General features: G+C 52.6%; 13 protein-coding genes across 13 annotated transcripts; 6 read left to right on the top strand and 7 right to left on the bottom strand.

The window, feature by feature from the left end:
• Positions 1 to 624: 624 nt before the first annotated feature.
• ANOM_005732 (uncharacterized protein) lies at positions 625 to 2,239 on the top strand (the record flags this gene model as incomplete). Its single annotated transcript, XM_015550989.1, has 6 exons — positions 625 to 759; positions 828 to 1,451; positions 1,516 to 1,644; positions 1,701 to 1,816; positions 1,883 to 2,102; positions 2,141 to 2,239. 6 exons carry the CDS (start codon positions 625 to 627, stop codon positions 2,237 to 2,239), a joined length of 1,323 nt encoding a protein of 440 aa, XP_015406678.1.
• Positions 2,240 to 3,243: 1,004 nt separating this feature from the next.
• Positions 3,244 to 3,694, bottom strand: ANOM_005731 (Dabb family protein; the record flags this gene model as incomplete). Its single annotated transcript, XM_015550988.1, has 3 exons — positions 3,244 to 3,402; positions 3,468 to 3,578; positions 3,629 to 3,694. The coding sequence occupies 3 exons, from the start codon at positions 3,692 to 3,694 to the stop codon at positions 3,244 to 3,246; spliced, it is 336 nt and encodes a 111-aa protein (XP_015406681.1).
• Positions 3,695 to 4,220: 526 nt separating this feature from the next.
• On the top strand, positions 4,221 to 5,189 carry ANOM_005730 (NAD(P)-dependent oxidoreductase; the record flags this gene model as incomplete). The annotated part of the gene is made up of 1 exon (XM_015550987.1): positions 4,221 to 5,189. The coding sequence occupies one exon, from the start codon at positions 4,221 to 4,223 to the stop codon at positions 5,187 to 5,189; it is 969 nt and encodes a 322-aa protein (XP_015406680.1).
• Positions 5,190 to 5,875: 686 nt separating this feature from the next.
• ANOM_005729 (cytochrome P450) lies at positions 5,876 to 7,272 on the bottom strand (the record flags this gene model as incomplete). Its single annotated transcript, XM_015550986.1, has 2 exons — positions 5,876 to 7,177; positions 7,234 to 7,272. 2 exons carry the CDS (start codon positions 7,270 to 7,272, stop codon positions 5,876 to 5,878), a joined length of 1,341 nt encoding a protein of 446 aa, XP_015406666.1.
• A 1,065-nt stretch (positions 7,273 to 8,337) lies between these two features.
• ANOM_005728 (nucleic acid/nucleotide deaminase domain-containing protein) lies at positions 8,338 to 9,705 on the top strand (the record flags this gene model as incomplete). The annotated part of the gene is made up of 1 exon (XM_015550985.1): positions 8,338 to 9,705. The coding sequence occupies one exon, from the start codon at positions 8,338 to 8,340 to the stop codon at positions 9,703 to 9,705; it is 1,368 nt and encodes a 455-aa protein (XP_015406667.1).
• A 627-nt stretch (positions 9,706 to 10,332) lies between these two features.
• Positions 10,333 to 12,372, bottom strand: ANOM_005727 (CocE/NonD family hydrolase; the record flags this gene model as incomplete). Its single annotated transcript, XM_015550984.1, has 6 exons — positions 10,333 to 11,215; positions 11,269 to 11,458; positions 11,505 to 11,644; positions 11,704 to 11,804; positions 11,853 to 12,031; positions 12,087 to 12,372. The coding sequence occupies 6 exons, from the start codon at positions 12,370 to 12,372 to the stop codon at positions 10,333 to 10,335; spliced, it is 1,779 nt and encodes a 592-aa protein (XP_015406660.1).
• Positions 12,373 to 12,745: 373 nt separating this feature from the next.
• ANOM_005726 (cupin domain-containing protein) lies at positions 12,746 to 13,252 on the bottom strand (the record flags this gene model as incomplete). Its single annotated transcript, XM_015550983.1, has 1 exon — positions 12,746 to 13,252. The coding sequence occupies one exon, from the start codon at positions 13,250 to 13,252 to the stop codon at positions 12,746 to 12,748; it is 507 nt and encodes a 168-aa protein (XP_015406661.1).
• Positions 13,253 to 13,650: 398 nt separating this feature from the next.
• Positions 13,651 to 14,531, top strand: ANOM_005725 (uncharacterized protein; the record flags this gene model as incomplete). Its single annotated transcript, XM_015550982.1, has 3 exons — positions 13,651 to 14,009; positions 14,067 to 14,200; positions 14,251 to 14,531. 3 exons carry the CDS (start codon positions 13,651 to 13,653, stop codon positions 14,529 to 14,531), a joined length of 774 nt encoding a protein of 257 aa, XP_015406658.1.
• Positions 14,532 to 14,625: 94 nt separating this feature from the next.
• On the bottom strand, positions 14,626 to 15,700 carry ANOM_005724 (DODA-type extradiol aromatic ring-opening family dioxygenase; the record flags this gene model as incomplete). The annotated part of the gene is made up of 2 exons (XM_015550981.1): positions 14,626 to 15,348; positions 15,407 to 15,700. The coding sequence occupies 2 exons, from the start codon at positions 15,698 to 15,700 to the stop codon at positions 14,626 to 14,628; spliced, it is 1,017 nt and encodes a 338-aa protein (XP_015406659.1).
• A 51-nt stretch (positions 15,701 to 15,751) lies between these two features.
• On the top strand, positions 15,752 to 18,385 carry ANOM_005723 (uncharacterized protein; the record flags this gene model as incomplete). The annotated part of the gene is made up of 6 exons (XM_015550980.1): positions 15,752 to 15,869; positions 15,933 to 16,361; positions 16,421 to 16,962; positions 17,022 to 17,156; positions 17,206 to 17,333; positions 17,395 to 18,385. The coding sequence occupies 6 exons, from the start codon at positions 15,752 to 15,754 to the stop codon at positions 18,383 to 18,385; spliced, it is 2,343 nt and encodes a 780-aa protein (XP_015406664.1).
• Positions 18,386 to 19,462: 1,077 nt separating this feature from the next.
• ANOM_005722 (uncharacterized protein) lies at positions 19,463 to 20,482 on the bottom strand (the record flags this gene model as incomplete). The annotated part of the gene is made up of 2 exons (XM_015550979.1): positions 19,463 to 20,150; positions 20,205 to 20,482. The coding sequence occupies 2 exons, from the start codon at positions 20,480 to 20,482 to the stop codon at positions 19,463 to 19,465; spliced, it is 966 nt and encodes a 321-aa protein (XP_015406665.1).
• Positions 20,483 to 20,917: 435 nt separating this feature from the next.
• ANOM_005721 (CocE/NonD family hydrolase) lies at positions 20,918 to 22,678 on the top strand (the record flags this gene model as incomplete). The annotated part of the gene is made up of 1 exon (XM_015550978.1): positions 20,918 to 22,678. One exon carries the CDS (start codon positions 20,918 to 20,920, stop codon positions 22,676 to 22,678), a length of 1,761 nt encoding a protein of 586 aa, XP_015406662.1.
• A 528-nt stretch (positions 22,679 to 23,206) lies between these two features.
• On the bottom strand, positions 23,207 to 25,613 carry ANOM_005720 (uncharacterized protein; the record flags this gene model as incomplete). The annotated part of the gene is made up of 11 exons (XM_015550977.1): positions 23,207 to 23,814; positions 23,880 to 23,954; positions 24,012 to 24,186; positions 24,242 to 24,276; positions 24,330 to 24,524; positions 24,574 to 24,638; positions 24,688 to 24,875; positions 24,942 to 25,139; positions 25,195 to 25,269; positions 25,327 to 25,452; positions 25,506 to 25,613. The coding sequence occupies 11 exons, from the start codon at positions 25,611 to 25,613 to the stop codon at positions 23,207 to 23,209; spliced, it is 1,848 nt and encodes a 615-aa protein (XP_015406663.1).
• Between the last annotated feature and the right edge of the window lie 1,951 nt (positions 25,614 to 27,564).

Below are 27,564 nucleotides of genomic sequence, written 5' to 3'. Positions count from 1 at the left end.
ATTGGCAAGAGCAATTAGGCGGTTGGATGTATTGTTTGACAAGGAAAATATCTGGGAGAGGCATGCATATATTTAAGTATACTCGAGTACGTTACCTCCGATACCATGGTGGCGTTGTGCAATTTGAAGCCAGCCTGATGATCATATCTACGAGACTAATATGAGTTCTGTACTCATCTTAACGTCTAAATCCAATGTCGTTAGAGAAAGGGAGGTTCAAGGGGTGTGGAATCTGTCCAGAAAGACGGTTACAAAATGTTCCGGGATACTTGGCAGGTACAAATTGTTCCGCCTCGAAGTGTGTTTAGTACTGTACAATAAACTTCGCACATGTAAGCCTTCTAAGGTCGGCCGCCAACAGGCTATTTTTAGTAAGAGATCTCAGTGCTGACAAATGCTATCGAAATTTGAAAATGACGTCTTTATATCAGACATGTCGGAACTTCCAAAGTTTTACGCGGTCAAATTTGAAATGTACGAAGGACAAGTGAAATCTGTTCTACGGTGTGGACGTTGCAATAAACCATTCGATAAGGGTGAGTTTCTATTCCCATCAGGTTTTATTTTCTCTCAGACCGGGCTCTGTCTTAAAATGTGATATCTTAGAGTCCACGCTGAAGAGACATGGATATTACTGTCGATCCCGAAGAGTGCGAAGTGACATTCGGGCTCGATCTTGTATTGCCTGCGCGAGAGGAAAGGCGCGTTGTGATAATAAGCGGGCCGAATGCTCGAGGTGCGAAGCCAAAGGCATTAGATGTCAGTACCCAGCGACTACGTCCAAGGGTTCAGAGCCAAGGACTCAGGCCCGTGACGACGATGAACAGATCGAATGCTCGCAGCAGGTCCCTTCGTCGGTGGCAGATGTTCCCGGGGCTGGAAACACTCTAGAAGCGAGCAACGGTGGTGATGTACCTCTCGATGGAGCCATAGCACTCACAGACCCCGAATTCGCAGTTCTTGGAGGGAGATATGGTAATGACATCATATCATACCTTGATTTCAGCGATCTCCTAACTGCACATGTGGATGACGAGAACGTTCAGTATACTCCATCAGGGTCGTCATCTTACATCTATCATTCGACATCGTCGACCCATGAAACAGTTCAAGTACAACAACCCCTATCTTATCCTAAGCCTTCCATCCCGCCTGTACCAACTCAAGCTATCCGATCGCTTGTCAAGCGCCCAAACATGGGAACCGGGACACACAGGGTAGCAAAGCTGATACTCCACAATCTAAAATCTTATTCCCAAATGATGCTAGCCCACAACATGTTTCCACCATTTATCCACCCAGCTATGGTATCTTCCGATATCTGTAACCCCGATTTCGAACCACTCGCCAATTGCATCGATCTGGTGCATATGATCGGTAGCGGGATCCAAGCGAGTCGAAGGTTGTTCTGGAAGAACGTACGGATGGAATGTGAACGGTTTTGCGACGAGGTATGTTGATATAAGTCTATTTAGAGAAGATGAAGGCGTATAATGAGCTAATAAGCAATGTTAGCACCTGAAGTTAAACAAGTGGGAACTGCTGGCTGCCATGCAAGCCCTCTCTATTTATATCATCATTCGATTAGACGAAGGCGAGACGGAGTACAATAACTTTGATTTACTGTTGCTTAAGACGATCACAGTAAGTCTAGCTTTAGTATTTCCTCCCTTTATGCCATCCGTAATAATATAATCTAGGCATTGTCTAAGCAGCTCAGCGGCAGTGAGCTTACAAAGAATGTAACATTTGCGCTACACAACTCCGATCCTAACAACAGCTGGAAGGAATGGACCTTTGAGGAGTCAAGGCGAAGGTTGGAGTCCCACAGTCTATCCTCTTTTACAATACGATGGAGATCGAAGTGCTGATTCAGGCAAAGATTATGCGTAATTTATCGTGTCGTGAATATGCTAGTTTACTTTGAACCCGCAGCAATGTGTGGTTTGCAGACGGACCTTATTATAGCACCCCTTCCAGCAAAGAAGCAGCTGTGGGAGGCAGGAAACGAGCTTGTATGGAAGGCAGAAAGTGAAAAAGAACCTGGGATCCAGACTCCGTTTGGGCTGGCTGCCAACGGTGATCTAGTCAAACTCGGGAAGGTCAGTTATATTGTACCGATGAAATGCTGACTCAGAAGCCATTTGCTACCAGAGGCTCGGCAAATTGGGAGGAGTGGTGCTCGGGAATGGATGGCTTGGGCGGGCTTATAATGCTTGCTGCTTCTTTGATAGGGTAGGTGCCAATACAGCCATAGACAGCTGCTCCGTGAAGAACCTCCCATAATCACTTCCTAGCGGCCATGGGCATTTTTCTACTGTTGGTATTTGCTGTTATGTCGCTTCAAACACGGGTTCATAGGGTTAAGATACTGCATACTATGCACAATCTGTATTCTAGGGATACGTAGCTATTATAAACCGATCTATGTTGACGACATCTATTGTGTTTCTGTGGCGAGTAGGCTCGTATCAAATCCAGAATCGCTGTTTACAACAGTGGAACACAATAATGCGCGATTCGATTTGATATCAAGCCACTCTTTAAGCAGGCTGGACGAATACAAACACCTTCACAGCTTCATGGATGTGTTTGGATGTAATGCTGACCCAAGGGGAAACACAAGATTTGTCAGACGGTCATAGGTAAATAGTTCGAGAGGAAAACATACCAGAGGTGGCCATGGAATCCTCACATGGTCACCCTCCACTGGTATACCTGTAAGCTGTCAAATTACTGGAGAGTCCTGTATACTCTTCGTCGGTTTAGTTGGCAGTATGAGTGTCAAGCTTTGATAGAGCGCCTGGCCCTGGTTGAGAGTTATAATGTCCATACTGAAGATTGAAGTCTCCTCAAAACCTAGCTTATCAGGGATATGTGTCTGAATATTATCCTTGGTAGCGATACATTCTGTAAAGAAACTGTCCACGGGCTGGACAGTGTTGGTACTGGGTACAAAGCCGTAGATACAGTTGCCCCTCTTGAATGGCTTCTTAGATGTGCACTGATATCATGGATAGTTATGGAAGCATGGAGATCGTCAACAAGTAGACTTGGCTTATAAATGCATTCCGACATATTTTTTTGAGATACACAGGACTTTGTGGTCCGTTCTGCAGACCCACTTGATCCATGCCATAGTACATAACTGCGAAACATACTCTTGGAGATTTGTTCTTGTCAATCAAATTGCAGATGGATTAATTGACTAATAACACTCTTGATAGTCTCTGCTATACATGGCTAGGCATACGCCTCATCAACAAAATCCACCACCTGCACTTTCGCCAAGTATCCCTTGACACTCGCGACAAGCCCCAGATGCACCCGATCTTCCTTCACAAAGTAATCACGGTCCTGCTCATTCGCAAATACAGAGACAAAGCCATGACTGATTTCATTCTGCCAGTAATACGTAGTCAGTCGTGTCCATAGAAAGCATAGAAAGGGGACTGCGAGAAGACTACCTGTAGCCCTTCAATGGAATTGTCACATCCGGCTTTCATAGATACAATGTACGGCATCTTGGTCTCGGGGTGGAGACAGTTTTCTCGGAGAGCCCGTACTTGACTGGCGACCTGCTTTAGGGGTAAGATATTGTGTTCTTCATGAGGAGGGCGCCACGTACTTTTACTTTGTCTTCAGCAGAGACATCCACCTTGAACTGGAGGAGGACAACATGGGTGACCTGCATCTTGCTCTTCAAACTCAATATGGAACTGCCATACCCGCACAGTTAAGGTATGGATTGTACCCTTATATAATTCACACGTCCGTCAGCTAGACAAGGGGCTTGTCGGTCCGACGAGAATAGTTTCTAGACGTGGATTTCTGGTTCTGGAAGACTCCTCATTTCTGCTGTGTAAGCAAATTTGAATAATCCCGTAGCGGGGCATTTTCTGTTCTGAGAAATAATGTAGTTTTCTAGTGATGTGGAGGGCTGTAAGCTGTCTTGTCCGCCATGCCGGAGCAGAGTCTAGTCCACATCGGGCAATTCAGCCAGCGGCCACGGGCCCGCTGTGCCTGTGCCTTGGTCCCAACATTAACGAGCCCGGAGTGGATCGTGTCTACGCTGGAGTAGGAGCTGCTTACAAAAATGCAGATCAAGTGGCATTGAGATCGTACTTATATAATTGAGCCCCGTTGCGTGATCCTGAGCAATGCACCGTCTCACTCCCTAGCGTAGAGGAACGACACCTACCACCTGCAATACCTGCACAATGTCTCCTCAACTAGCATGGATTGGCCTCGGCAACCTGGGCCGTGTGCGTAGATTAATCGCTCTCATCGTTCTTTTCTACATACTAATCATCACCACAGGGAATGGCCAAGAACCTTGCCACAAAAGCCCCCATCGACGCCCCAGTCTCATCTACAACCGAACCACCTCCCGCGCCGAGACCTTCGCCGCACAACACCCTAACACAGCCCTTGCGTCTTCTATCCAGGAAGCAGTCACCAAGTCGGACATAATATTCAGTTGTGTCGGAGACGACGCCGCCATCACCCAGACCATTGACACCGCTGTGGGTGCCGGCGATCTCAAGAACAAGCTCTTTGTTGATCTCTCCACCGTGCACCCAGATACCACAAAATCCATCTCAGACAAGATTCAGAAGCACGGCGGCCGCTTCGTGGCCAGTCCTGTCTTCGGTGCGCCGGCTATGGCCGATGCTGGGCAGGTCATTTGTGTTCTTGCTGGTCCGAAGGAGGCAGTTGAGCAGGTGAAGCCTTATACAACCGGTGTCATTGCCAAGTCCTTTATGGACTTGAGTGACCAGCCAGTGGCCAAGGCGTCGCAGCTCAAAGTCCTCGGTAATACCTTTATCATCAGCATGGTCGAGACTATTGCGGAAGGGCTTGTTGTTGCAGAGAAGTCCGGGCTGGGAACAGATGCACTGCATCAGTTCTTTGAGGCCGTTTTCCCCGGTCCGTATGTTGCGTACTCGGCCAGAATGCGGAGTGGAGATTACCACACGAGATCGGAACCGCTCTTTGCGGTTAACCTGGCGAGGAAGGATGCAAGGCATGCAATGGATTTGGCGGAGAAGGCGGGTGCCACTCTGCGCGGGTTGAAGTTGGCGGATGACTATATGGCACAGGTTAAGGAACACCAGGGTGAACGGGGTGATGTGGCTGGCATTTATGGGGCAGTCCGAGAGGAAGGTGGCTTGGCGTTTGAGAATTAGGGTTTTTTGGGGCTGCTTGCTGAGCTTTGCGTTGCGTTGAATGTTAGTAGTACATAGATGTAAATGAGCCCCTGATCCAGCAGAATTCACAGATTATTTCATGGCTTTCAATGCTACTGAGTGTACACTGTGGTCAGCTGCTGGGGAATAAATGAATGCTGTGCACCGATACAGAGGGCTTAGAAGATGTCAGAGCCTTATCGATTCCGGCAGTGCAGTCTTCCGCTATGCAGATTCACATAATAGTCACTTGAGGTAATGGACGCATAGGGAGAAGTCACAAGAAAATAGCACGCGGATGATTGTAGGGTCGCATGGATCACCTGAATTTCAGATGTAGGGAGAGCAGGACAATACAATATTTAATAATCCAGCAGTGAAAGGAGGCATATATCAGCGATAGATATGCGAGACTGATTATGCTGACCGTCGTGAGGAACGGAACTTAGCCGCTTATCTTCTTCACCAATCCGGGTTGGTGACATGGATCCTAATAATATCAAGCAGTGATGTCACGAACCATCCCCACCATTGGCACCCCTAATGATCCCTTCTAACCCTTACGACAAGAGGCTTCTTATCCCAAAACCACCAAATCCCCTGCTTCTCCCACACCGGCACATCCACCCCAGCTAGATCATATCTCCACAAGAAGCGTGCCAATATAAGCCGCAGCTCCATCCAAGCTAAATTCTGGCCAGGACAATTATGCGACCCCAGCGAAAATGGATTGAAAGCTCCTTCTGCTTATTCAGATCGCCGCGAAACCGCTCATCCTCTCCCAGCCACCGTCTTGGGGCAAACTCACTCGGGCTAGTGAAGTTGTGCGGCGTGCGGTAACTAGCAAGCGGAGGGATCGAGACGATCATCCCTTCTGGCACAAATTGCCCAGCTACCCTGGCTCCACCCCGCGGGACCTGCCGTCGCATGGCGTCTGGAATGGTTGGGCAGAGGCGCATGCCTTCCATCAAGACTGCATCGAGGTATGGAGCAGATTTCAGCCGGGTGGCTGTAATGTCCTTTTCCGTGGGGAAGGTGTTGTGGAGCAGGTCTACCAATTCACGGAGCGTCCTCTGGTCCCCCTCCCGCAGAAGATAATTGATGACGCCCGTGATGACGGTGGTAATTGATTCACTCCCCGCCGCGACGATCAGCATCGAGTTCACTTCCATCTCCTCCTGCGTCATGGCGCCCGACGCTATCATTGTTCCCACAAAGTCCGGTCGCGTGGTAGTACTGGGAGTCGTACTGGCCACCCGCTGCGCCACCTTTTCATCCGTGACCTTCCACATCTCCATAACCGGCTTCAGGGCATCTGCTGGGGTAATGGCCATGAGTAGATGATAAAGCAGAGGGTAGAACTTCATTGAGCCAACGATAATGGCAGCTTTGAACTGGCTAACTGTCTGCACCCAGGGATGGTACCGCAGACCCTCAAGGCACCCGAACGAGCTACCCCAGGTGAGATCCCCTATCACGTCGAAGGCGAGGTAATTGATCCATTCGACGAGGTCCACGTCAGCGCTTTTGCTGGCACTGTCACCCCCACTGCTCGCAATCTGTGCGTCCAGTTTAACAAAAAGTGCATCGATGTATTTTTGAAGAATTGGTTCCTGGAGTGCAGCGAATTTCTCCGAAAAGCCTGGTGCCAGGTTCTTGCGAAGGCGAGTATGGTCAGCCTCCGAGCATGCAATTAGATTTGGTGCCGTTTTGCCGGGAGGTTGGTCTTTGTATTGGTGCGGGCGGACGAATTCACGATCTGAGGTGTAGATGTCCCGCCAGGCGCGGGGGTCCACGAAGGAGAGTTCGTCTGGTGCGACGCGGACAATGTCACCATACTGGGCGTGGAAGTCATGGACACGATGGGGGAGTTGGCCACGGATGTTGGCGAGGATAAAGGGAAAGCGGAATGCACGCCAGAGGGTAGGCCCGGGGTAGCGAGCGAGAGGATGGAGAAAGAGATTGTAGATGATAAGGGTGGTGAGGTACTAATTTCTAAGTTAGGTTTGCTGGCATGGTCTCCGGGGAGATGGAGAGGACTTACGAGGATGAGCAGAATGGCTGCAATGATGAGAAGAGCCATTGCGCTAGGGGTGACTGAGTAGAGGAGTGTTGGACTGGGAGATATTGAGAACACAAAAATTGACACATAAAACCGGCGAAGTGGGAAAGTACAGGGTGCGGCGGTATTAGCCACATGGTGGGCAGTCTTTTCCATGCCTGCCCCTTTGTACCCCAGGCAGCTCCGGTAACGATCACACCATGATTGGCTAGAGGCGGAGGTTCGTTCTAGACCAGCATGCGGGCTAAGCATATTAGCTAGGCTGATACTAAAGAAGATCCGGGGGTTGACTGGAACCAGCTGACTGCATTCCCTGGGCCCTGGATCAATCATGGCCGGCCAAGACCCAGATGCGGCCCCCACAATAAGCACTAGGCAAGGTTACGTAGTCCCTTAACTAGTCCGGAGTTCACACAGGGCATACCAGGTTCAGGACAAAGAGCAGCCCAGACAGGGTCATGCCAGATTCCGGGCGTGGTCGGATTCGAGAAGTGGGCGAAGTAGCCGTCAGCACTTCAGCAGCATCGTTGTGTAGTCCAGCTTCTATGTTTGAGCCTAGGAGCAGAAGATGACGGTCTGATGGCTCTCTTTCTGGCTCACTTCCCAAATCATCTCCCTTTCAAGCTCCTCTAGACGAGAGCGCAAGGACTGGATCATACTAGGATCACATTAGATTTTTCATTTTAACCAGCAGCGTCAGCAAAGGTCCAACGAGGGAAATCATTCACCTATCCCGCCAGGGCGTTGCGTAGATCTCAGAGGCATAGGCACCTCTGTTACATAATAATGTACTTCGTGGCAACCGCATAGGATAGTTAGTCTCCTGTAGCTCGCCTGCGCCTCCACTAGTTCGTACACGACTTGTCTCCGTCTAGACAGGAATTCTCAGTCGCATGGCCGTTAAGTCCGATGGTCAAGATGAAGTGCGAGGCGCACTAGATTGACTCCACTTTTAATACTTGTGTCGACCAATCATAAGTGGATATGGCTGTCCGATGTCCCATCCTGTTCGACTTTTCCAGATCAAGCTTTGCTCACCACTTGTACGCGTCTCACCATCTTACCTCCAATCCTGCACTTCTCCTCATGCCACCTGCATCTTCGGCGCCCACTGTTCATGCAGTGCAAACTGCCGTACCGCCTGATACCATTTGGTCGCGCGTAACGGAAGATGATTTCAGACAGCATCTGGTCACGTTGGAGAAGCAGACGAATGCGGTACCCATGGACGTTCTGACAGCGGAAGACGATGATGAGCAGCACGGCAGCTCCAATTCATTTTTGCCGCTGAAGACAGAGAAACAAGTCGCAGATGACTTTGCTTATATTGCTGCCGTCACCGAAGGAGCTCAGAGCGTAGCGGCCGTCTGCCTCGAACAACACATTAGTACCTCACTCGCTCCGAATTTTCCCACGTTGGTGATTAAAGTGGCAGGCATGGACGCCATCAATGAAAATGTCAAAGGAATGCTCCATGCGGTTGTTACACAGCTGCAGTATCGTACTCGAGCTGTGATTAAACGTAATGGGGCAGAACCCGGCAGCACTGAGATCATCTTCCGCTCGATCATCCAGCAGCATGAGCAGAAACTCCTAGGCCGTCTTCGTTCAAGGAAATGGACTAAACCTAGGCATCTAGCCAGAACACACAAGAAGCCTCTGTGGCAGGACTTTAATAATCTTTCACATCGAGCTCAGCATGTCTATGCTAGAAGATCTGAACGCAAGATTCGAGAAGCAATCATCACATCTATTCAAGAAGTCTGTAAAATGTATGAGCATTTCGAGGCTTCCATCGGTCAGACCACCCAGGCGCTCCAGAAGCTCGTGGAAGGAACATTCATCTGGTGCAAGTCGCCGCTCATAGGCGACTATGCATCCAAGCTCGAGATCGCAGGGGACACTCCTCAGGTCGCCGCAGCGATTAAAACCCTTCGACAACTCGAAAAGATAGGGGCGTATTGGAGAATCGCCGAGGACCTTGTCGCAGTGGCAGACCAACATCAGCATATATTCCGATGCATCGAGCTCGAGTACCTTACTCCATATGCGAGCATACCTACCAGTATAGCATACGAATCGTGGGCTCATACGTGCCATGTTCACGCTGAGATCCAGCTGGTCGTGGAGCTTGCGAAGAGGGCATCAAAAGAGGCTGTTGATGCATCGACGATCGAGATGCGACCAAGGACAATTGGCACGAGTAAGTACCTGTGCTACTTGTGTTACTTGTTTCTGCGATACCATGGCGCCTTCCAGATGTTGAGTACACATGGGCGTTTGTATGACCAATGGACCGTCCCTGATTTGGTCGATTATAACGCAGCCATGAGGAACAAGTTTGCTAGTGTGCTTCAAAGCATGGACGAGCATATCGTGAAGCAGATCAAGGAAACAAAATGCATTATATGGAGAGCGGAGCCTATGACAAGTCGTCAGAATTTGCTCTTGTGAGGCAGAACACAAAGCTGTGGACATTTTAGAGGCTAGCATTGACAAGCTTGATTTATCATAAGGATATTGCTCGATCTACCCAGCCTAGCAGACATGGCATTAAGAATTATTCCCAACATCACGACTGCCGGCCCTCCAAGATCACATACACGCCGAAATGTTTTTTATTGTAATATTTATGCCCGGTCCTGTGTCTCTGCTCTCAATCTCACCCTTCCCTAGAGAGCCGTCCTCAAACTCCGCTTCCCGCGCCATGATCTGATCATGTCGTTGTACAGAGTCGATGAACTTTTGCCTCGCCTCTTTTCTCAGCCTTGACGTAATACTCACGACAGACTTGAGATAGGCATTAAGGACTTGGGCCATAAGGACGTGTGGATAAAAATCCTGGTCTTGCAGACAGACGGCGTTAATAACCATTTCGGGAAGCAGGAACGCCTAATGTTGTCGGGCCTGGCTGAACTCTGAAGCTGGGATCAAAATCTTTTAAAAGTTCTACTGAATCCTGGTACTCAATAGATCTTGCTTTATTCAAACTCGATGTACGATGCTGGGTTCTAACTGGTTGGAAATCAAGACCATTGGTTTGGACCTGGAGACTGCCCGCTACAAATACTAATTCCGGCACTACGCCTTGGCCAAAGGGAGAACCAGGTAACTAGCAAATCCCCCACCGGTATGGACAGCGTGCCGGCCGTGGTTCAGGTTCTTGAGGTTCCGGTGGAGAGGCGGATACTCGGGCAGGATTGGGTCGTGCCCTTTTACCTCAAGCCTCAGCGTCTCTCCCGCATCAAACGCAATGCCCCCGGCACACAGTGGGATCCGCAGCTCAACCACGTCTCCGGGCTTGACTTTCTCTTCCTTGTCGTGCGGGAAGAATAGCTCCGTTGGCTCGCGGTTGCCCCGGCGGTTCTCGGCGATATCTGGCTCCTCTGCAGTTGCTCGTTTTGACGCTCGCAGCCGCCCGTTGGGCCCCACGTATTTGTAGATGTTGACGTCTGGAATGTCCTTTTCCGTCACGCCGGCTGCTTGGTGCTCGAGGGGGATGTTAAAATTCAGCAGTGCGTTGCCGTCCTTGTCTAATTTGCGGAGAATCACATAGACGTCCATGTCGTCGAGGTCCTGGCAGGACATGTAGAGGATTACTTGGGACGACCCGATCAGCTCAGTGGGTTCGTCAAAGGTCCAGCTAAAATGGGCACCGTCGTCATCCCACAAGTCGGACTGGTACGTGACTTTGGCCTCCTGCGCGGGCTGACTGACGAGTAGCCTGCCGTTTCCTGCCTCTAGGTAGAATTTGCGGTATTGAACGCGAGACGGGGGGTAGACGTCTTCCGCGCGGAAACTGATCGGAGCCCGATTGTACCGCAGCAGCGAAAGACGGACACGAGGTGTATTTTCCCATCCGTTCGCTTTGCCGAGCAAAAAGTGGTCGAGGAACCGTTGAAGGTCGTCATTGGCAAATGGCTGGTAGATATCAAACCATTCCTGCGTCGGGTGAATACGCAGCCTTGGACGCTGTTAGCAGCAGCAATAGGCTGTCGAAAACAGTCGTGGACAAACCATTTCTCGTTGGACCCGGCATACTTCCACGCTCTGATCGATCCCTCTGTGTGTAGACCCGTCGAGTAGCTGGCCAGGATATACATGGGCACCTCAATATCGTGTAGGCGAGGCCGCTTATCCTCCCAGTAGGCGTTCATTAGAGGGTATTTCTGGATCATCATCGCAACATCTTCGCGAGAGGTTTTCCCTACTCGATTTAGCCAGTACACACCGCAACAAAGAATTAGACACACCATTGAACTCCTGCATCAACAAGTCCCAGAAGGCATAATTTGGAATGCCGCCCCGGCAGATGCTTTCACGATAAAAGTCCCCAATGCCCTCCCAGGGGGCAATCGCCTTGAGGTGTGGCGGCTTCTCGGCAGCGATATACCTATTTCTCGCTCATTAGAAATAAAGTCGCCGACCCCAGGGTATGGATGAACTTGCCACTGGGCCATGGCAAGCCATGAATTGCCCACAAGAGCGACATTTCCATCGCACCAGCTCTGCTCTGCCATCCATTCAATCGTATCGTGGCCATCACGACCCTCCTTGACGCTGGTCAGAGTCATATTCGCTCGCGTGCTGGATTAGCCTACCTGTGTGCCAAGGATGAAGATGTCGCCTTCAGAGTCAAAGACCCCTCGCGCATCGACATTAACCACCACGTACCCGCGAGGGCACCACTCGGCCGGGTCAGGCGCTTCGAACTTTTCCAACCCACTCAGGTGCTCTTGGCGTACCCCGAGGTAGGTGAAGCTGGTGGTTTGGTGGTGTCCTAATCAACCGTCAGCGGGACGAATTCTCCCTTTTCGTGACCCCGCTGGACTCACCACTTCCCGTCTTTCCATACGGGCTCCAGGGAAGGAGAGCCGGGAGTGGGACTCCATCCTTGTCTGCGGGTCGGAAGACGTCGCCGCGGAGGACTATCCCGTCGCGCATGGTGATGGCCACGTCTTTCTCCCAGATGATCGCCTCTCTCAGAGACCGACGGCCAGGCTCACGTTGCCACCCCTTAGGGAGTGTAATCTTGGAGGGGCTGAACTCGGTCCAATAGTGGTGATATCCCTGGTTCGTGGGGGTGAAAATCACCTCAATTCCACCGATTGTGCGAGACATGACTGTGGCCTGCAAAGTGAACGCTTGTGCTCAGTTGTGACCGTCCTGGAGCATTCCTTAGGTCCTTATAACTACCCGGATCAGCGATTAACCCGTAGAAAGTTGCCGGAGGCATGCGATGCTCCACAATCTGGTAGATGCACTGTGCCTCCGGTCCGGTGGGGGTCCTCGCCTGCCTCCAACTTAACTCCGACAGACACGGCTTCCATAATGGACAGGGGCGTAGGTGCACAGATTTGGGAGCTCGAAGAAAGACCGTTGACATTGAGCGTTAATGAAACCGGTGTTCTGTGTCCAGAGGACCTGAAACAGAATGTTACACGATTTCTCTCATACAATGCATCTAGCATACGATATAGATGTATTTACAGGCCTAAATCTGGAAGGGCACCTCGGCCTTCAGCTGCTGTCCTTCAACCACCGGGGGCTCCGCGGCAATCAGAATACAAAGGAGCCTGGCCCAACCGTCTGTCTCGTTGTCCCATCCATGCATTGTCGCCTGCTGCACCACCAACTCGCCTTCCTTGGCCACGGTCCGCGAGCCGTCGTCCAACGTAAGCACGATTTCGCCCTTGGTGACATAAATATAGTCCAGAGTCATGGACCGGTGAACCATGCCTTTCGAGTGGGGAGGGAAATCGACCATCCTGCAAATCGTCCCATTATTCGACAGCCCCGTTTCAACGAGGCCCATGTCGCTTGTACCATTTGCGTTGGGTGGTAGCTCGTCACTGGCCCAGAGGCGGGTGATGTATGGCCCGTGGCCGGCCTGGCGTGCACTGACCAGGCCGTCTCGCTGAATCACCGCTTGGGTCTCGGTGTTGTGGCCGGTCACGATTCGGCGAACCCTGGGGAGGGGCTGGTTGGTTTGTTGAGTCATGGTGGATAGCAACAGCACGGGAATAATGACCGTATCTAACAAAAGATAGGAGGGGCCTTCGAGGTCTGCGGTGTGGTTGACCCTAAGTCGAGACGCGTAAAGTGGCATCTGGACCATTCCTCATCTGCCGGGCATACGGCAGAGCTAAATATACTAATCAAATCTGCATCATTCATCTCGTGCGGATGCAATTGAGACGGCCATGGACGGCGAGATACGGAGTCTGCTATTCTCATCCGGTGGGGGATCGCGGTTTCCGCCTGGGAAACTTCCGACGGAAATTAGCAGTTGACTCGGGTTCGGTTCTACAATCCGCGAGTCCAAAAGCAGCCCACGCCCACCACACTTGCCATTGGCCCTGTGTCTAGAATCCACAGTAGCCCCCTTCCTCCAGCCAGATGGATGAAATCAGGCTTGCCGAAATGCGCGCGTTGGGTGAGCAGAACGAGGAAACAAGAGGACAGTGGTATACTATCGCGGTAAGCCTGTACTGGTACGCAAGGAGCATGACCGGGATGGTTACTGATGCCAGGACAGGCAGTCGCCGTGGCCGCGGCGGGGGAGGTGGCGATGTAGTAAAGATCTACCAGATGGCAACGGCTGGATTGGGTGTGGAAGAGGAGAAACAGGTCCAGCGGCGTCTCAAGGAGGCGATCCTCAAGACCAGCATTCTATATGGAATACCAAAGTCGCTGCAGGCGCTTCTCCCTTTGTTTGCGACCCTCGACAACGATCGGATTGATCATTACGGGCCTCGGTAATTGAAGACCCCAGCCTCTTGAGGAGCAAAATACTCACTGGTGCGAATGAACAGGACCGAAAAAAAGAACAACAAGGAGCCTCTGTCTGTCCGGCAGGAACGGGCTCGAGCATACTTTGACACCCTCTGGACTCCGGCTGCGGCGCAGGCGAATCGAGAGAAAAACTTCAAGTACCAGCCTGACCTCTGTACGAGTCCCCTCCTTCATCCAGCGGAACGTGGCTGACAGAGTATCCAGATCTGCTGAACCTCGAGATGATATACGAGCTGTGGATCAGCGAGACCGACATTCTAGATCCGGTGGAAACGCAGTGCTGCAATGCAGTTGCCTTGATCTGCTCTGGCTCCCCAGTGCAAGCCATGTGGCATACAAGAGGGATCGTGCGCCATGGAGGGACACTGCCGGTGGCCAAGTTTGCGCTGGGGATTGGACTGGGTGTAGCCGAAATGTACGGTCTTGACACTGAAAAGGTGGTGAAAGTTGATGACATTCCCTTTGATGACACAACACCACATTGATACTCGTTGACCTGGTTATGTTTTAACGTGATTCAATTACAACATGCTTTACGTTCGTATTTAGTCACAATGGATGAACCATGGGGAGAAACATTCAAGCCCTGACAGCTCCCCACCTGCCAAATGTAAACTGGCTGTTGCACATATTGGTCAACTCCCAATCCTCCGCCCCCAGTTCCACCGGTGTCCCTACGTCCTCGGGTGCTCCCACCAAGCCGACCACAAACATGGCACTCATAATATGATCGTCCGTGGCATGGGCATCCCGATACTTGGGGATCTTCATGAGCATCGTCACTGCCTTGCGAAGCTGGGGGCCCGATGACTTCATCAGCGCATCTTCAAATTCCTGGCGGAAGTCGAGGGCCCAGTTCCCTGGAGGCGACTCCATGGCAAAGTTATCCGCATACCGCAGCAGGGGATCCCAGACATTTCGGTACAGATTGTGGACCGTCCCACCGGATCCAATAAAAAGGACTTTTTCGCGGCGCAAATCACGTAGAGCGGCGCCAACACGCATGTGGTAGTGTGGATCAAATCTTGCGTTCATGCTGATGATGGTCGTGGGCGGACAACCGGTGGGAAAGGTGCGGATCAGGATCAGGTACACATCGTGGATCCAGGTGAAGGTCGGGTGTGCTTTGGCATTGAAGCCTGCCTGGCGCAGGGTCGAAATCACTCGCTCGCCCATCGGCAGATCAGGTACCAGCTCATAGTCAACGTACTTGCGTGGGTGAACGCCGCCAATGGGGGCTTTGGTGGGATGAGGGTTGGTCGCAATATGTATTTCGTCGCCGACTGCGGCCCAGTGCGCGCCCTATCCAGATAGGTTAATAAGTAGCTCCAGTTCGTCTCGGCTGGAGCTGCAGACATACCATGATAACGACGTGCTCGATGCCATGAGCGAGGGCAGCATCTCCGCATCGCTTCCAGTAGTCAGCGGAATCCGAGGCCTCGCCCAGCATGGCGGTCGAGCCATGGGAGAAGAAGTGGACTGGGGCCAGGTCAGACATGCTCAGCAGCTTGCAATGCAATGCACCTAAGCTGGACACAACCACAGCGCCCTTTAAGTCGTTGGCAACGCACCTCCGCCACTTTTCCGGCGATCCGGTGGGGGCAACCACGCGCAGTGTGGGGGAGGCCAACCACCCCAGAAATACCCCAGACATGGCCGGGACCTCCTCCCCCATCTTTCTATCCATGCATCCTTCACCCACCCCATGTCGCGCTCGCCGCCTCCGGAGACTCGTGCTGGGCCGACGCAGGGCCACAACTGGTGCAACGAGTGCCAGCGCTCGTTTGATCGCGCCGACCACTTTGCCCGCCACGTCCGGTCACGTGAGTCCTCCCCGCCAGCACCTGGCCGACCGGACCCTAATTCTGCAACTGACACGCCTGCAGACCAAGACCTGCGCCAGTTCCAGTGTCCTTGGTGCCCGAAAAGCTTCAATCGCGGCGATCTCCTGCACCGGCACAAACAGATTCACTCGCGCCGCAGAGACGGGGTGCAGTACGCCGCACGCGCCACGCGGGCCTGCCGAAACTGCGTCCAGAGTAAAGCAAAATGTACCGATCAGAAGCCGTGTAAGCGCTGCGTGAGCAAGGGTCTCAGCTGCAAGCCAGCCGTAAGTAGCCGGAAGCGATCGCACTCCAATCCCCCACGGGCTACCCTTGCCACCCCTGAAGCTGCCCCCGACCTGCCACCTCAGGACTTTGCGCAGGTGGACGGTACGCCGTCGGGCATCGAGCCTGCCAATGCGCCCACCCCATTCCGGACCCTGCCTTCCATTCTCTGCGCGGATACTCGATCCTCGATTCGTTCTTTCAGCCGTCTGACAGCTTCGAATGGGACTCGACCTGCTTTGACCTGGACCTCGAGACCCTCCAAGTGCTCACGCTGCCTCCGTCGCATGATCTGGCTCCGGGCGATGTCCAGCCCCTGAATCAGCCCAGTCCGGCCTCCTCGCGGTTTGAATTCTTCAAGCGATCTCCATGGCTCTGGACCCCGGTCCACGTGGACCACGCCTACGCCGGCCAGCAGAACCTTGGGGTCAACGAGAGTGCCATCGACTCTTCCTTTGGCCTGCAAGAGCGCCTCTACTTCGAGAACAGCCTAACCAACCAGCCAGTTGACTCTACCTGCCGCGATCGGATCTTGTACATGATTTTCCAAACCGCCAAATTGCCCTCCATCTCGTTCCAGTCGTTTCCCTCGGCCCACTTCCTTGATCGCATGGTCCAGGTGTATTTTGGCTGGAACAACCTGCAATCCACGTCCTGGATCCATTCGTCTTCGTTTGTTCCGGCAGACCGCACCACCGAGCTCCTGGGGCTCATCATCGCCGCCGGCTCAACCTCGATATCGATTCCCACAGTATGGAAGATGGGATACGCCCTCCAGGAGCGGTCCCGTTTGTCCCTCTCTGCGTCTGTACGTTCCCTTATTTCGCGTGCACACGCCGCATCTGCTAAGAAGCTGGACTGGAGTAGATTGAAAGCGATAATAGCCGAGTGCGTGAGTTGCAGACAATGCAGGCATATCTACTTTGGGTCTCAATGGGCCTGTGGAGTGGCTTCAAACGGAACATGGAGATCTCCGAGAGTTTTCTTGGAGCGCCAATTACTGTCAGTAAATACGACAGCTGCCGCAGGATCGTATTGACTCTGGGAACAGATGTTGCGTCGATGTGGGAGCTTTGCACGCCACCCCTATGCACAGACACCACAACCATACGTGACTGACGACAATGAAGTACTGCACGCCAAATGGATAGCGTGGGTCCACCAGGAATCACTAAAACGGTGGGACAAATCCGCCTTGATGGCTTTGGCAGGATTCTACTGACCGCGTTACGGCTCACAGTACGGCGGTCTTTGCACTCATCACGGATCTTCGCGGCTCAATGGCCTACCTGAGGCCCCCGAACTGCTCATTGACAGAGTTCTCATGTCCGCTGCCTGCCACGCGCGATATCTGGTTGGCTCCGAGTGCAGTGGCTTGGAGGGATGCGGTCCTCAACAAACCGCCAATCGGGGACCAGGAGGTACCATCCTGGGCCGCCATCATGGAAGACGGCTCACTCCTGGCCGGCCTCGAGACGCACTACGATACGGGGTTGATTGCCCTCGCGATCGTCCATGGATTCTGGTCGCAGGTCTGGGGATACCACGAATCCCTGCGGTTCTTCAGACATAAAAGCAACCACGCCAGCCAGGCCCGGACTATGCTCTGGCTGTCTTGTCAGCAGCAAGACCTCGCGCAGTGCCTGGTCGCCTCACAACGCGAGCTGGTCAAGCACGGTCTGGATCCGGCTCAGCTTCGAATCATCTCTGAATTCTGTCTCATGGCGCTGAATGTGTCTCCCCGGGAGCTACAGCTCTTTGCCGGACGGCTGGGAGAGGAGGAGGCAGAAACTACGCATCGGATTCTGCAACAGTGGATGAGCGGCCCGGAGTTTCGTGCAGCGGTATGGCATGCAGGACAGATCTTCCGGTTGGCGAGGACTCTGCCGCTGACGCAACTGCGAGAATTCTGCGCCATCTGTCTGTATCAAGCCAGCCTAACCCTATGGGCATATGGGCTGCTTTCCAAGTCATCTCAGACGGTGGGGACCTTTCCGCCTACGGCTGCAGAACAGGTAGATGAGCTACAGGTCCGCTTGGATGGGCCCGAGTGCGCCCTGAGCACAGCCTTTGTCTCTCTGGGTCGAGGGGTTGCAGGTATCTCTTTAGGTCTAAACAACGCGTTTTGCCCCCTCAGAGATGTAGAGAACGTTATGAGGGGGCCTGTGATATTTACCGCGACAACTTTCGCTTGGACACGGCCTCCCTTCCGCCATTGCTCGAAAGCTTGATTACTTTGATGACAGATCTAGGCAGCATTTCGTCAGATACGCTAACCACTGCCCTGTTCTTGAACGGATGAATGGTAAATATGGGGCTCTGTTTTCTCCCCAGATCATTGAGGGCGTTTATATGGGTATATAATCCGAGCAATATGTTTTGTTCCCCTGCTTGTTCGACATTTCCAAGACGAGCTTGGTATGAGCCGTCGTCAGCTAGCTCCCTTTCATGTGTCGGGCTGGTGTACCCACAGGCAGCACTTGGTGGAACAAGCAGGGACCTGTTGCACTGACAGGTATATTTATATTGCCGGTAATCTTGTAGCGTCCAGCGACTTTTGGGGATGCAGCTGCTCACGCCAGCAACAGCAAAACCCCATCACCTGGCACCTTTTGAATGTTGCGCAAAATGCTCTCGTCGTCAGACAGAGTATGGTCGTTTCTCAGAAGAGCAAATTCCACAGACGTTTGTATGAGTATGCTGCACAAGTAAGAAGTATTTTAGAGGACCCAAAATACTACTTCCTACGCTGTTAATACACCTAAGCCTTTTAGGTGAAGCTGATATAAGACGGATAGAACAGATATATATCTGCGTGGCTAATGTCACGGGCTGCACCACACCAGATTAGAACATGTGCCAGAGTTGAGTGAATATACGCAGATCTCACTATATTTAAGTCTTACAATCCAGGTTTTGACTCCTAGCCTTATATACTTAGCATTCACGCAGTACGCAATGCCCAGGCAGTCAACGTATTGGATCCATCGTTATTGTCATACTGCGCTACGCCAAGATATTACGGGGAAGTCCTTCCGCAGCAGGAAGATCGTTACCGGTATAGGAAATCCTGGGGTGCTTACAAAATACAGCAAATGGCTCCTTGCTTTTGGCTTCTATTCAAGTTGTACCACATATATTACACACTGCTACAATATACCAATTATTTCATTGTAGACACTAGTATATCTCAATGACAACAAATGGTTGGTTTCATACTCGAGTAACGCGATATATAAGTTCACACGAAAATAACAAGATAGCGTGGCTGCGTGCGTGACAAATAACAGTAAGTTATTCGGCGCCAGTTAATAAGCCTTCACGCCTGCGAGCTTTAACAACTGGTCGGTCAAATCGGGCTTCTCCAGCGGTTCGTCGCGCTCTAGGGGGTCGACCTCTCCATTGACCTTGGCCTTGCCATGCCCCCAGATGTTGCAGTGAGGCCAGTGAGTGGTTGTCTCCCAGCGGTGGAACAACTCTGCCTTTCTCTTCAGATCCTTCTCCTTGGCAAGAGACGCGGGAGTGTAGCAGGCGTAGATTATGGTGCGGATAGTGTCGCTCTTGGGGAACTCTGCATAATGCATGGAGCGCGAGTCCCAAAGGATCAGGTCCCCAGGCTCCGCACACACCTTGATAAGCTTGCAGCCCTGCTCCTCGTGCCATTTGACGTGGTGCTCTTTGAAGGGGTAAAAGTCGTAATGCTTGGCGCCGATTCCTTGGGTTCGGTCTGGAGGGTTTAGGGCGAAGAATTTATCAAAGAGGCGCGAGGAACCCTCCATGAGGAGCAGGCCTCCATCTTCAGGACCTGCTTCAGAGAGGTTGATGATACCTTGAACGCAGGCTAGGCCCTTGCGCTCGGGTGCCTGGTCGACATGCGGCCAAGGAGACCAGTCAACATCCTTGCGGCCTGGAAGCGTAATGTTGACGGTATCGAAGGAGACAAGAAGCTCGTCCGTGTCCCAGATTTTGGCAAATGCATCGATAACGCCGGGCTCACTTTTTCCAGGTTAGCCAGTGCAGTGTACTAACGGGGAAAGAATGTGAGCTCACAGTCGTGCATCCCAGACGTACTTCTCATGTCCGGCACAGTAGTTGAGATACATACCGGCCTTGAAGCTCTGGGGAAGGTTCTCAGACGTCCAGGTGGATCGATCGTTGACATCAAACTTCGTAGGGAAGGAGGAGAGCCAGTCGAGGGCTTTCTGGCGGTACTGGAGGGCTTTGGCGCGGGGAATCACATTCTTCAAGACGACGTAGCCCTTGCTGTAAAACTCATCGCGCCAGTCACCGTACGTGGTACTGGCATTGGCGTCGAGAGAGGGGGCCATTGTATCGGCAGGTAATGAGGTTGAGTTGAAAGTGATTGATGTTCCAAGGGAAGAATTGTTCTGGTTCAAGGGCTGAGCACAATCGCTTCTGCATTTTATGCCTTTGTAACGGCCCATGATCTCATATCCAACGGACTCGGGCTCGGTGTAGCTCGGCCGACGTAGAGTCATGCACGACAGAACTTTTCCCCCTCAAGAGGCAGAGGCCTCGAGGGGCCCCGCAAGCAAGTGACAGTCGACACAATGGATGGACAGTTGAAGTATCCACCTCCACATTTCCGCATCTCCACCGCCACCGGATGCAACGGAGAACTCCCGAGGAGGGCGAACTCGCAAGGAGATGAAATACGTCGAGACGCCTGGACGATGGCTGAATACTATCCTCATCCCTTGGAAAAGCACCTGGACTCTTGCCCTTGTTCGTAATCCGACACAATGCCTCCTCCGGTTCAAGTTGCGACCCTGGACATCACCCCTCCGACCGTCAGTCACAATGGGTATCAAGGATTCAACCCACGAAAAGAGGTCCTACCGAAGGGCTGGAATGCCTTCAACTCGCGCCCCCTGGACGAAGATTTAATCGCCGAACATGATGTTGGCATTCGAGTCCGAGACGGCTGCATCCTCTACTGTGACGTCTATCGACCCGTCACGGATAAGCCAGTCCCCGCGATTGTCTGCTGGAGCCCTTTCGGCAAAAAGCACAATGGAATCAACATGATGAAAAAGGTGCGCTGGGGCGTTGGTGTGCCCGATGGGTGCCTCAGCGGTCTTGAACGGTTTGAAGGCCCAGATCCGGCCGAGTACTGTCCGCGAGGATTCGCAATTGTCAATGTCGATGCTCGTGGCGCTGGAGACTCGGATGGGTCGATTGTGATTATGGGCAAACAAGAAGGAGAGGACGGCCACGACGTGATCGAGGGGCTCGCCAAGTTGCCCTGGTGCAATGGAAATCTCGGCCTAGCAGGGAATTCGCACCTGGGCATCGTGCAGTGGTTTATTGCAGCTACGCAACCCCCATCCCTAAAGGCCATCGCGCCCTGGGAGGCATGCGGAGATTTGTACCGTGAACAATTTGTGCGAGGCGGTGCCTGGGACAATGGCCTGTTTGACCTGATTACTCGTGAGTCCATTCGTGGCCGCCATGGGCTCGAGGACTTCAAGGCGATGTATCGCCGGTGCCAGACAATGAACCCATATTGGGAAGACAAACGGGCAGACATCGCCTCCATCAAGATCCCAACCTACATTGTCGCCTCCTATTCTAGCTTCGTCCACACAATGGGATCGATTCGGGGATGGCTCCAGGTCAACACGGATGAGAAGTGGCTCCGCTGGGACCCTTACCAGGATTGGTATGACCTCTGGGTTGACAAGGAGAGCAAGGAGGAGCTTGCGAGCTTTTTCTCTCGCTATCTGAAGGCAGAAAATAACGGTTGGGAGAAGACCCCCCGGCTCCGGATGGCCTCATTGAAATTTGGTGACAAGGACCCCATTTATCCCATTGCAGCGAGCGACTTTCCGTTGCCAGAGACGGATTACCGACAACTCTTTTTCACCACGGACGGCAAACTGGCCGACAGCCCGCCTTCGTATGACCGAGTCCTCGAATACAACTCCGAAAGCAGCACTGACCCATCCGACTTCGTTGGCTTCACGCATACCTTCCAACAGCCTACACGCTTGATGGGTCTCCCCAAGGCAGTCCTGTACATGTCGTGCCCTGACCTGGATGACATGATCATCTACGTTCTCATCCGCAAGCTTGATACGAACGGGAATCCAATGATCAACATCAACATCCCCTGGAGTGCGGCCCCATACAAAACGGCAGCTGAGATTCCCAAGGAAGAGTACTCGAACCTCACCATCTACTATGGCCCAACAGGAATTCTCCGAGCTTCCCACCGAGCCATTGATCCCTCTCGGTCCATCCACCCTCAATACCCCTTTCATCCACACGACAAGGTCGAAAAGATCACTCCAGGAACCGTGGTCAAGCTTGAGATCGGCTTGTGGGCGATGGGCACGGACTTTGAGGCTGGCGAGTCGCTGCGCGTCCAAGTTTCTGGTGAGTATCCCCTGATCAAGGAGTATAAGGGGGCCAAGGTAGATCTGGAGGTTCGAAACAAGGGGAGACATCGGGTTCACGTCGGGGGAGAAACTCCCAGTCACGTTATTTTACCCTTTGTATAGAAGTACGTGTATCTAGTGAATTCAGAGATAGATTCACCTATAAGTTTGATTGGGCCGGAAGTAAATCATAGTGCCAAAAATATGATACTCTGTACTCGATGGTATGCTACCTGCTTCTCGCTTGCTGTCTTGCCGCAACTCACCTCATACCTTCAGTGAATTCTCTTTAATATATTCTCCGTCGCCGCAGCTTCTGCCAACCTCCGATCTATTTTGGCTACTGAACCACTATGCTTGACCGAAACGGAACGGGATTGTTGGTGTAGTAGTCCGACTCCTTGTACAGTAATGATTTAGACTTGGCAAAAATTGACTTGTCTGTGAGGGAGGACATGACTCTACTCGCAGCAAACGACCAACTGGGACAAGGTTGTAGAAATTCGTACGCACTACCATTTTCAGGGGAACGAGTTCGTGAAGTGCGACCCTGCTTTCGATGGCCGGGATAACTGTCATTATAGCAAAGATGCTTGTCGTACATGGCCAGTTTTAGCAAGACACGTTGCGGTATAGGTTATTCGGTTACTGCTACTGTACACTGGTTTCGGCAGCACCAACGACCTCAATCACCTCCACCACCTCTAACTTCTGAATTCTCCCAATAACATGTGCGAGCGCAGGGTACTTGGAAGACATTTCTGCCTCGGTAAATTGGGAAAAGAAGACCTGCGTATCGTTCTTGGCCGTCATCACAACACTAATGCCGATGAAGATGTCTTCGCCGCGTCCGACAGTGAGTAGCCGGTTGTCACCCAGTGTATATTCACGGATATCGGCATAGCACAGCGGGAGTCCTTGCTCGGTGCCGAACATGACGCTGTCGATATCGTTGTCGAAGATGACCGGGGTAAAAGTTTCAATCTCTTGATTACCCGGATCAATCATAGCGTCGGGAATGGACAGGACTAGCCTAGCATGCTGTTCGCCGTGGCGGGTGAAAGCCAACGAAACGGTGGCCCAGCCTCCCATGGCTCGGATCGAACAGTCGTAGGTCGGGAGGAATGTCTCCAGGTAGTTTCGACGGGTGCGAAAGGAGACCACGAGTGAGGACTGGCCGCTCATAGTCGAAGGAGGCTTAGCCAGGCTCGAGGGTCCAAACACCCTGGTAAGAGGACCTTGATGAGCAGCAGCAGACTCTGTGTGATATGCAGGGTCAGACATCTGTGTGCAATTGGAGAGGGCATACAGACAAGTGACGCACCTCGAGTCTTGAGCAAGACGTTCTCCGCAAAGTCGTAAGCGTCATGCCCGAAATTGATACGGGAGAATTCAAGCGCTGGCAAGGGTTAGTCCAGCTGCATGTCACGCGTCTATGAGGACAGGCAACACCCACGATCCGTCGACGTCCCACCGACTTTGTCGTCGGGGCTTGTTTTGAATGCAGCAAGGCGCGAGTATTCCTGGACCATGGTGGCACGATCATACCGGCACTTCATATAAAGCTGCAGACGAGCAGCAACTTCCGCAGGCTTTGTGCCCAGGGGGAAGAGGGCCCCCAGTGCCGCTCCCTGTGACATAATTAGGACAATGGAGACAATGACAATAAACTAGCACGAGACGTACATCCTCGATGGCCTGCGCACCTCCTTGTCCTTGGTCTGCAGGTTATATTAGCTACCGGGATAGGAGCACAGATAGCAGTGAGGCTTACGCGGTAGAAAAGGGTGAGCAGCATCGCCGATGAGGCAACTCTTTCCTGAAATCCAGGTTCCCAGGGCCTTGTCGTCGAGAAGCCTCCACAGCTTTATATCCTCTGGATTTACCATGCGCAGTAGGGCCTTCATCGCGGGGCAGAATTCGTCATAGACCTTGAGAACCTGCTCCAACGAGGCTGCATTATTCCACCCTACAGCAAATCAGCTAGGTTATGAACGGGACTATTTGAGGCAACATACCCTCTGTGCTTCCTTCGCTTTCTCCGTCGGGATGAAGACAGACGAAGTTGAGCTCCGTATTGTTTCTATGCAAGTCAGCTTGACCTGCAATACGCCGAGGCCGAATCACCATACCGGCAAGGATAGATCACTAGTCTGCGATAGATCCCATCCCAGAGCTGCATCTCACCCGGCCGCGCAAGGAGCTGTCGTGTTTCTGGGTTCTCCTCGACTTTGGATACGGGAATCAGGAACCGAAACGCACTACCTCCGGATGGTGTTGGAGCAATATCTTCTTGTGCGACAAATTGACGGAGAGCCGACTAGATACTGCGTGTCAGGATTGAATGAGACGGGAGTATTATTATTCTGGCCAGGGTGGGCCTTACGTGGACACCATCAGCACCGATGATGAGATCCCCGGTAATATTTTTCCCGTTGTCGAGTGTCAATGACGGCGCGAGACAGTCACAGCTAACTACTCTGCTGCGTAGGTAGATGACAGCAGGTCTCCCAGGCCCATCTGGACTGACGGCCGCGTGCTTCAAGGCTTCGTGGAGATCAATGCGATGACTTAACTTCCAGGACTGCAAGATGTTAAAGGCCAATTGACCTCCAATGAGGCTCGGACAGGGTACTCACAAAAGGGTAAACGCTTCGCAGATTTCGCACGTCCTTGGAGCTTACAACGTTGCCTCCAGAGTCGTAGACGGTGACCTACGTGTGGATCAGCTTTAAATTAAGTCTCGCAGTCGTCCTCTTTGGAGAACGCACAAACTGGGCGTCATTGCAGTTGAATTCTTCCGGGTTAATCCCAAAGCGGCGTAGCAGACCATGGACATTTGGAGGAAGATGGATAGCAGCGCCCAATTCTGTCGCGAAGCGGGAGGACTCGAAAATCTATCATTGTCAGTTACACAGACTCCCTGGACAGAGCTAAGGTCGGTGCAAACCTCGACATGATGCCCGGCATGACGTAGAGAGATGGCGGCAAAGAGGCCACCGATCCCAGCTCCCGCAATCAGCACGCGGAGGGGCCTTGCCTCTGCAGATTCGGCCATAGCTGCTTGACGAATGAGATAGGGTGTCTTGGTAATAGGGCTGGGGCTTGGTGTTACTCCCATGTAGACGTCTTTTGGAGTGGTTAGATATAGCCAACAGACGTGGTCCGAGGTCAAGCGCAAGGTGTGGGGAGACGTGTTGCTCCGGATGGAGTGGGGGGGATTTCCACGCCAGATGAGGAGCGGCCGGAAGAGAGGGGGAGCATCACTGCCGGATCTTTATTGAGTCCTAGAATTGGAATGAAATCTACATACACATGGGGGTGCAATTTGCTACATTACTATTAAACAAGATAGTTTCGTGTGCCTCATAACCAATCATCCCAGTCGCCAGTTTCAGCAATGATGTCCCCATGCGTTCCCATAAAGGGATCGCTGGTCCAGGAGAAGAGTCCCAGATCGAAGTCGCCATCTACAAGTTGCACGGTGGAACTGCCCGCTTGAGAGCTTGGGTAAAGGTCCAACCCGGGCACCTGTTCTGGGGCGTACGTCGACGCATTGCAGGATTCAGCCTGTTCCAAGATCGTAACAAGAGTTTCTTTATCGATGCGGTCAGAAGGAGCGCAGCGGGACTCCTGGATTAGAAGCGACTCTAGCAAATCAGCACCAGGGGACAACAGACCGCGGGTATTCAAGCCCAGTGAGCGAACTGAAGCTGCGGCGAACTGGATTACTTGGCGGCGGGTCGCGATCTGGTCCTCTGAAAAGGTACTCTTGAGCGCTAAAAGGTGGACCGCGAGAAAGACGCCTGCTGCGAGTGTGGCTGATGAAGTGATCCTACACACGTGTTATCCTTAATCCCATGTTGACCAAACTGTGGCGGGACCTACCAGCTTCTTTGAACTGTAAATGACTTCGGGCTCTCCGATACTCGTAAGATTTCTAGCGCAGAACGGACGCCCTTGGCGATTGTCGGTCCTGGCGGTCCAGCATCTTTCAGGCATCTCACAAGGTTTGCTCTAGCTACAGTGACCCGTAGGAAATGGATTGCATATAGGGCCAAGAAATGCTGGTTCTGTAGCCAAGAGGGGGCGTCGGCGGCCAGATGTGTCGGTGCCTGTTGAGTGACCTGATGGAGAATCTCCTCAGCCTGCTCGACAGCACGGAGCAACTTGGACAAGTCGAGGTCTCTTGGTGCTTTGATGTTTGAGTAGACAACCACAGCAAGTCGCGAAATGACCTGGAGATGCCACAGAGGTGAATGGCCCAAAGTGGCACTCCACGCGGTGTCCTGGAAGAGAAGCTCCTTGTCACTGGCGGACGGTGATAGGCTGGTGTTGAACCCCGTGAGCGATATCGATGACGGGCGTGACAGCTCGCCCAGCCTTGTTTGAGTCAGAACATCCGCCGCCCAGGATGCCGGTGGGGAGGGAGAGGGCCCGCTTACCAGTCACAGACAACCAGAGTCCACCAGAGTCGTCGGCCGAGATGGCGGTCTTCTGCCGTGCGCCATTCCGGTCTCTGTCGGAGATGTGGCGGGCAGCTGGCCTCGTTCGCCAGCAAGTGCATATCCAAACAGCGTGCTGTGTGGATGGCAGTACCCAGCAAGAGGTACTGGCGTTCCATCTGTCCGAAACTGCCATGGCACAGGGTCAAGATGGCAAAGGCCTGGACGGTTCTTAGACTCGGGCGAGCCAGTGGTCGCGCTGCATCCAGCTCGTCCATGGCGGCTTCAAACCAGATCCTCGCCAATGCCACGCTGGGATCCGCCTCAGCCGTTCCTGTAACCGGTGGCAGATGCAGCAGCTGTGGCAGGGGCGGACATTGATCGGGACTGAGGTACAAGCATGCGGCCTGCAGTATTGGGTCTCATTAGCTCACGGGATTGGGAACGCGGATAGTCAAGCAATGCGGAGTACCCACCGCAAGAATACCCAAGTAGAGGGCCATCCAGCCATGGTCTTGGAGTAGGTCTCCATGACCGCGCTCCATCATTTCCCAAAACAGCTGG

Source organism: Aspergillus nomiae (genome assembly GCF_001204775.2).
Source record: "Aspergillus nomiae NRRL 13137 chromosome Unknown contig00143, whole genome shotgun sequence".
Classification (NCBI taxonomy): domain Eukaryota; kingdom Fungi; phylum Ascomycota; class Eurotiomycetes; order Eurotiales; family Aspergillaceae; genus Aspergillus; species Aspergillus nomiae.
The sequence above is the reverse complement of the archived record's forward strand: the minus strand, read 5'-3'. Positions and strand labels throughout refer to the sequence as shown.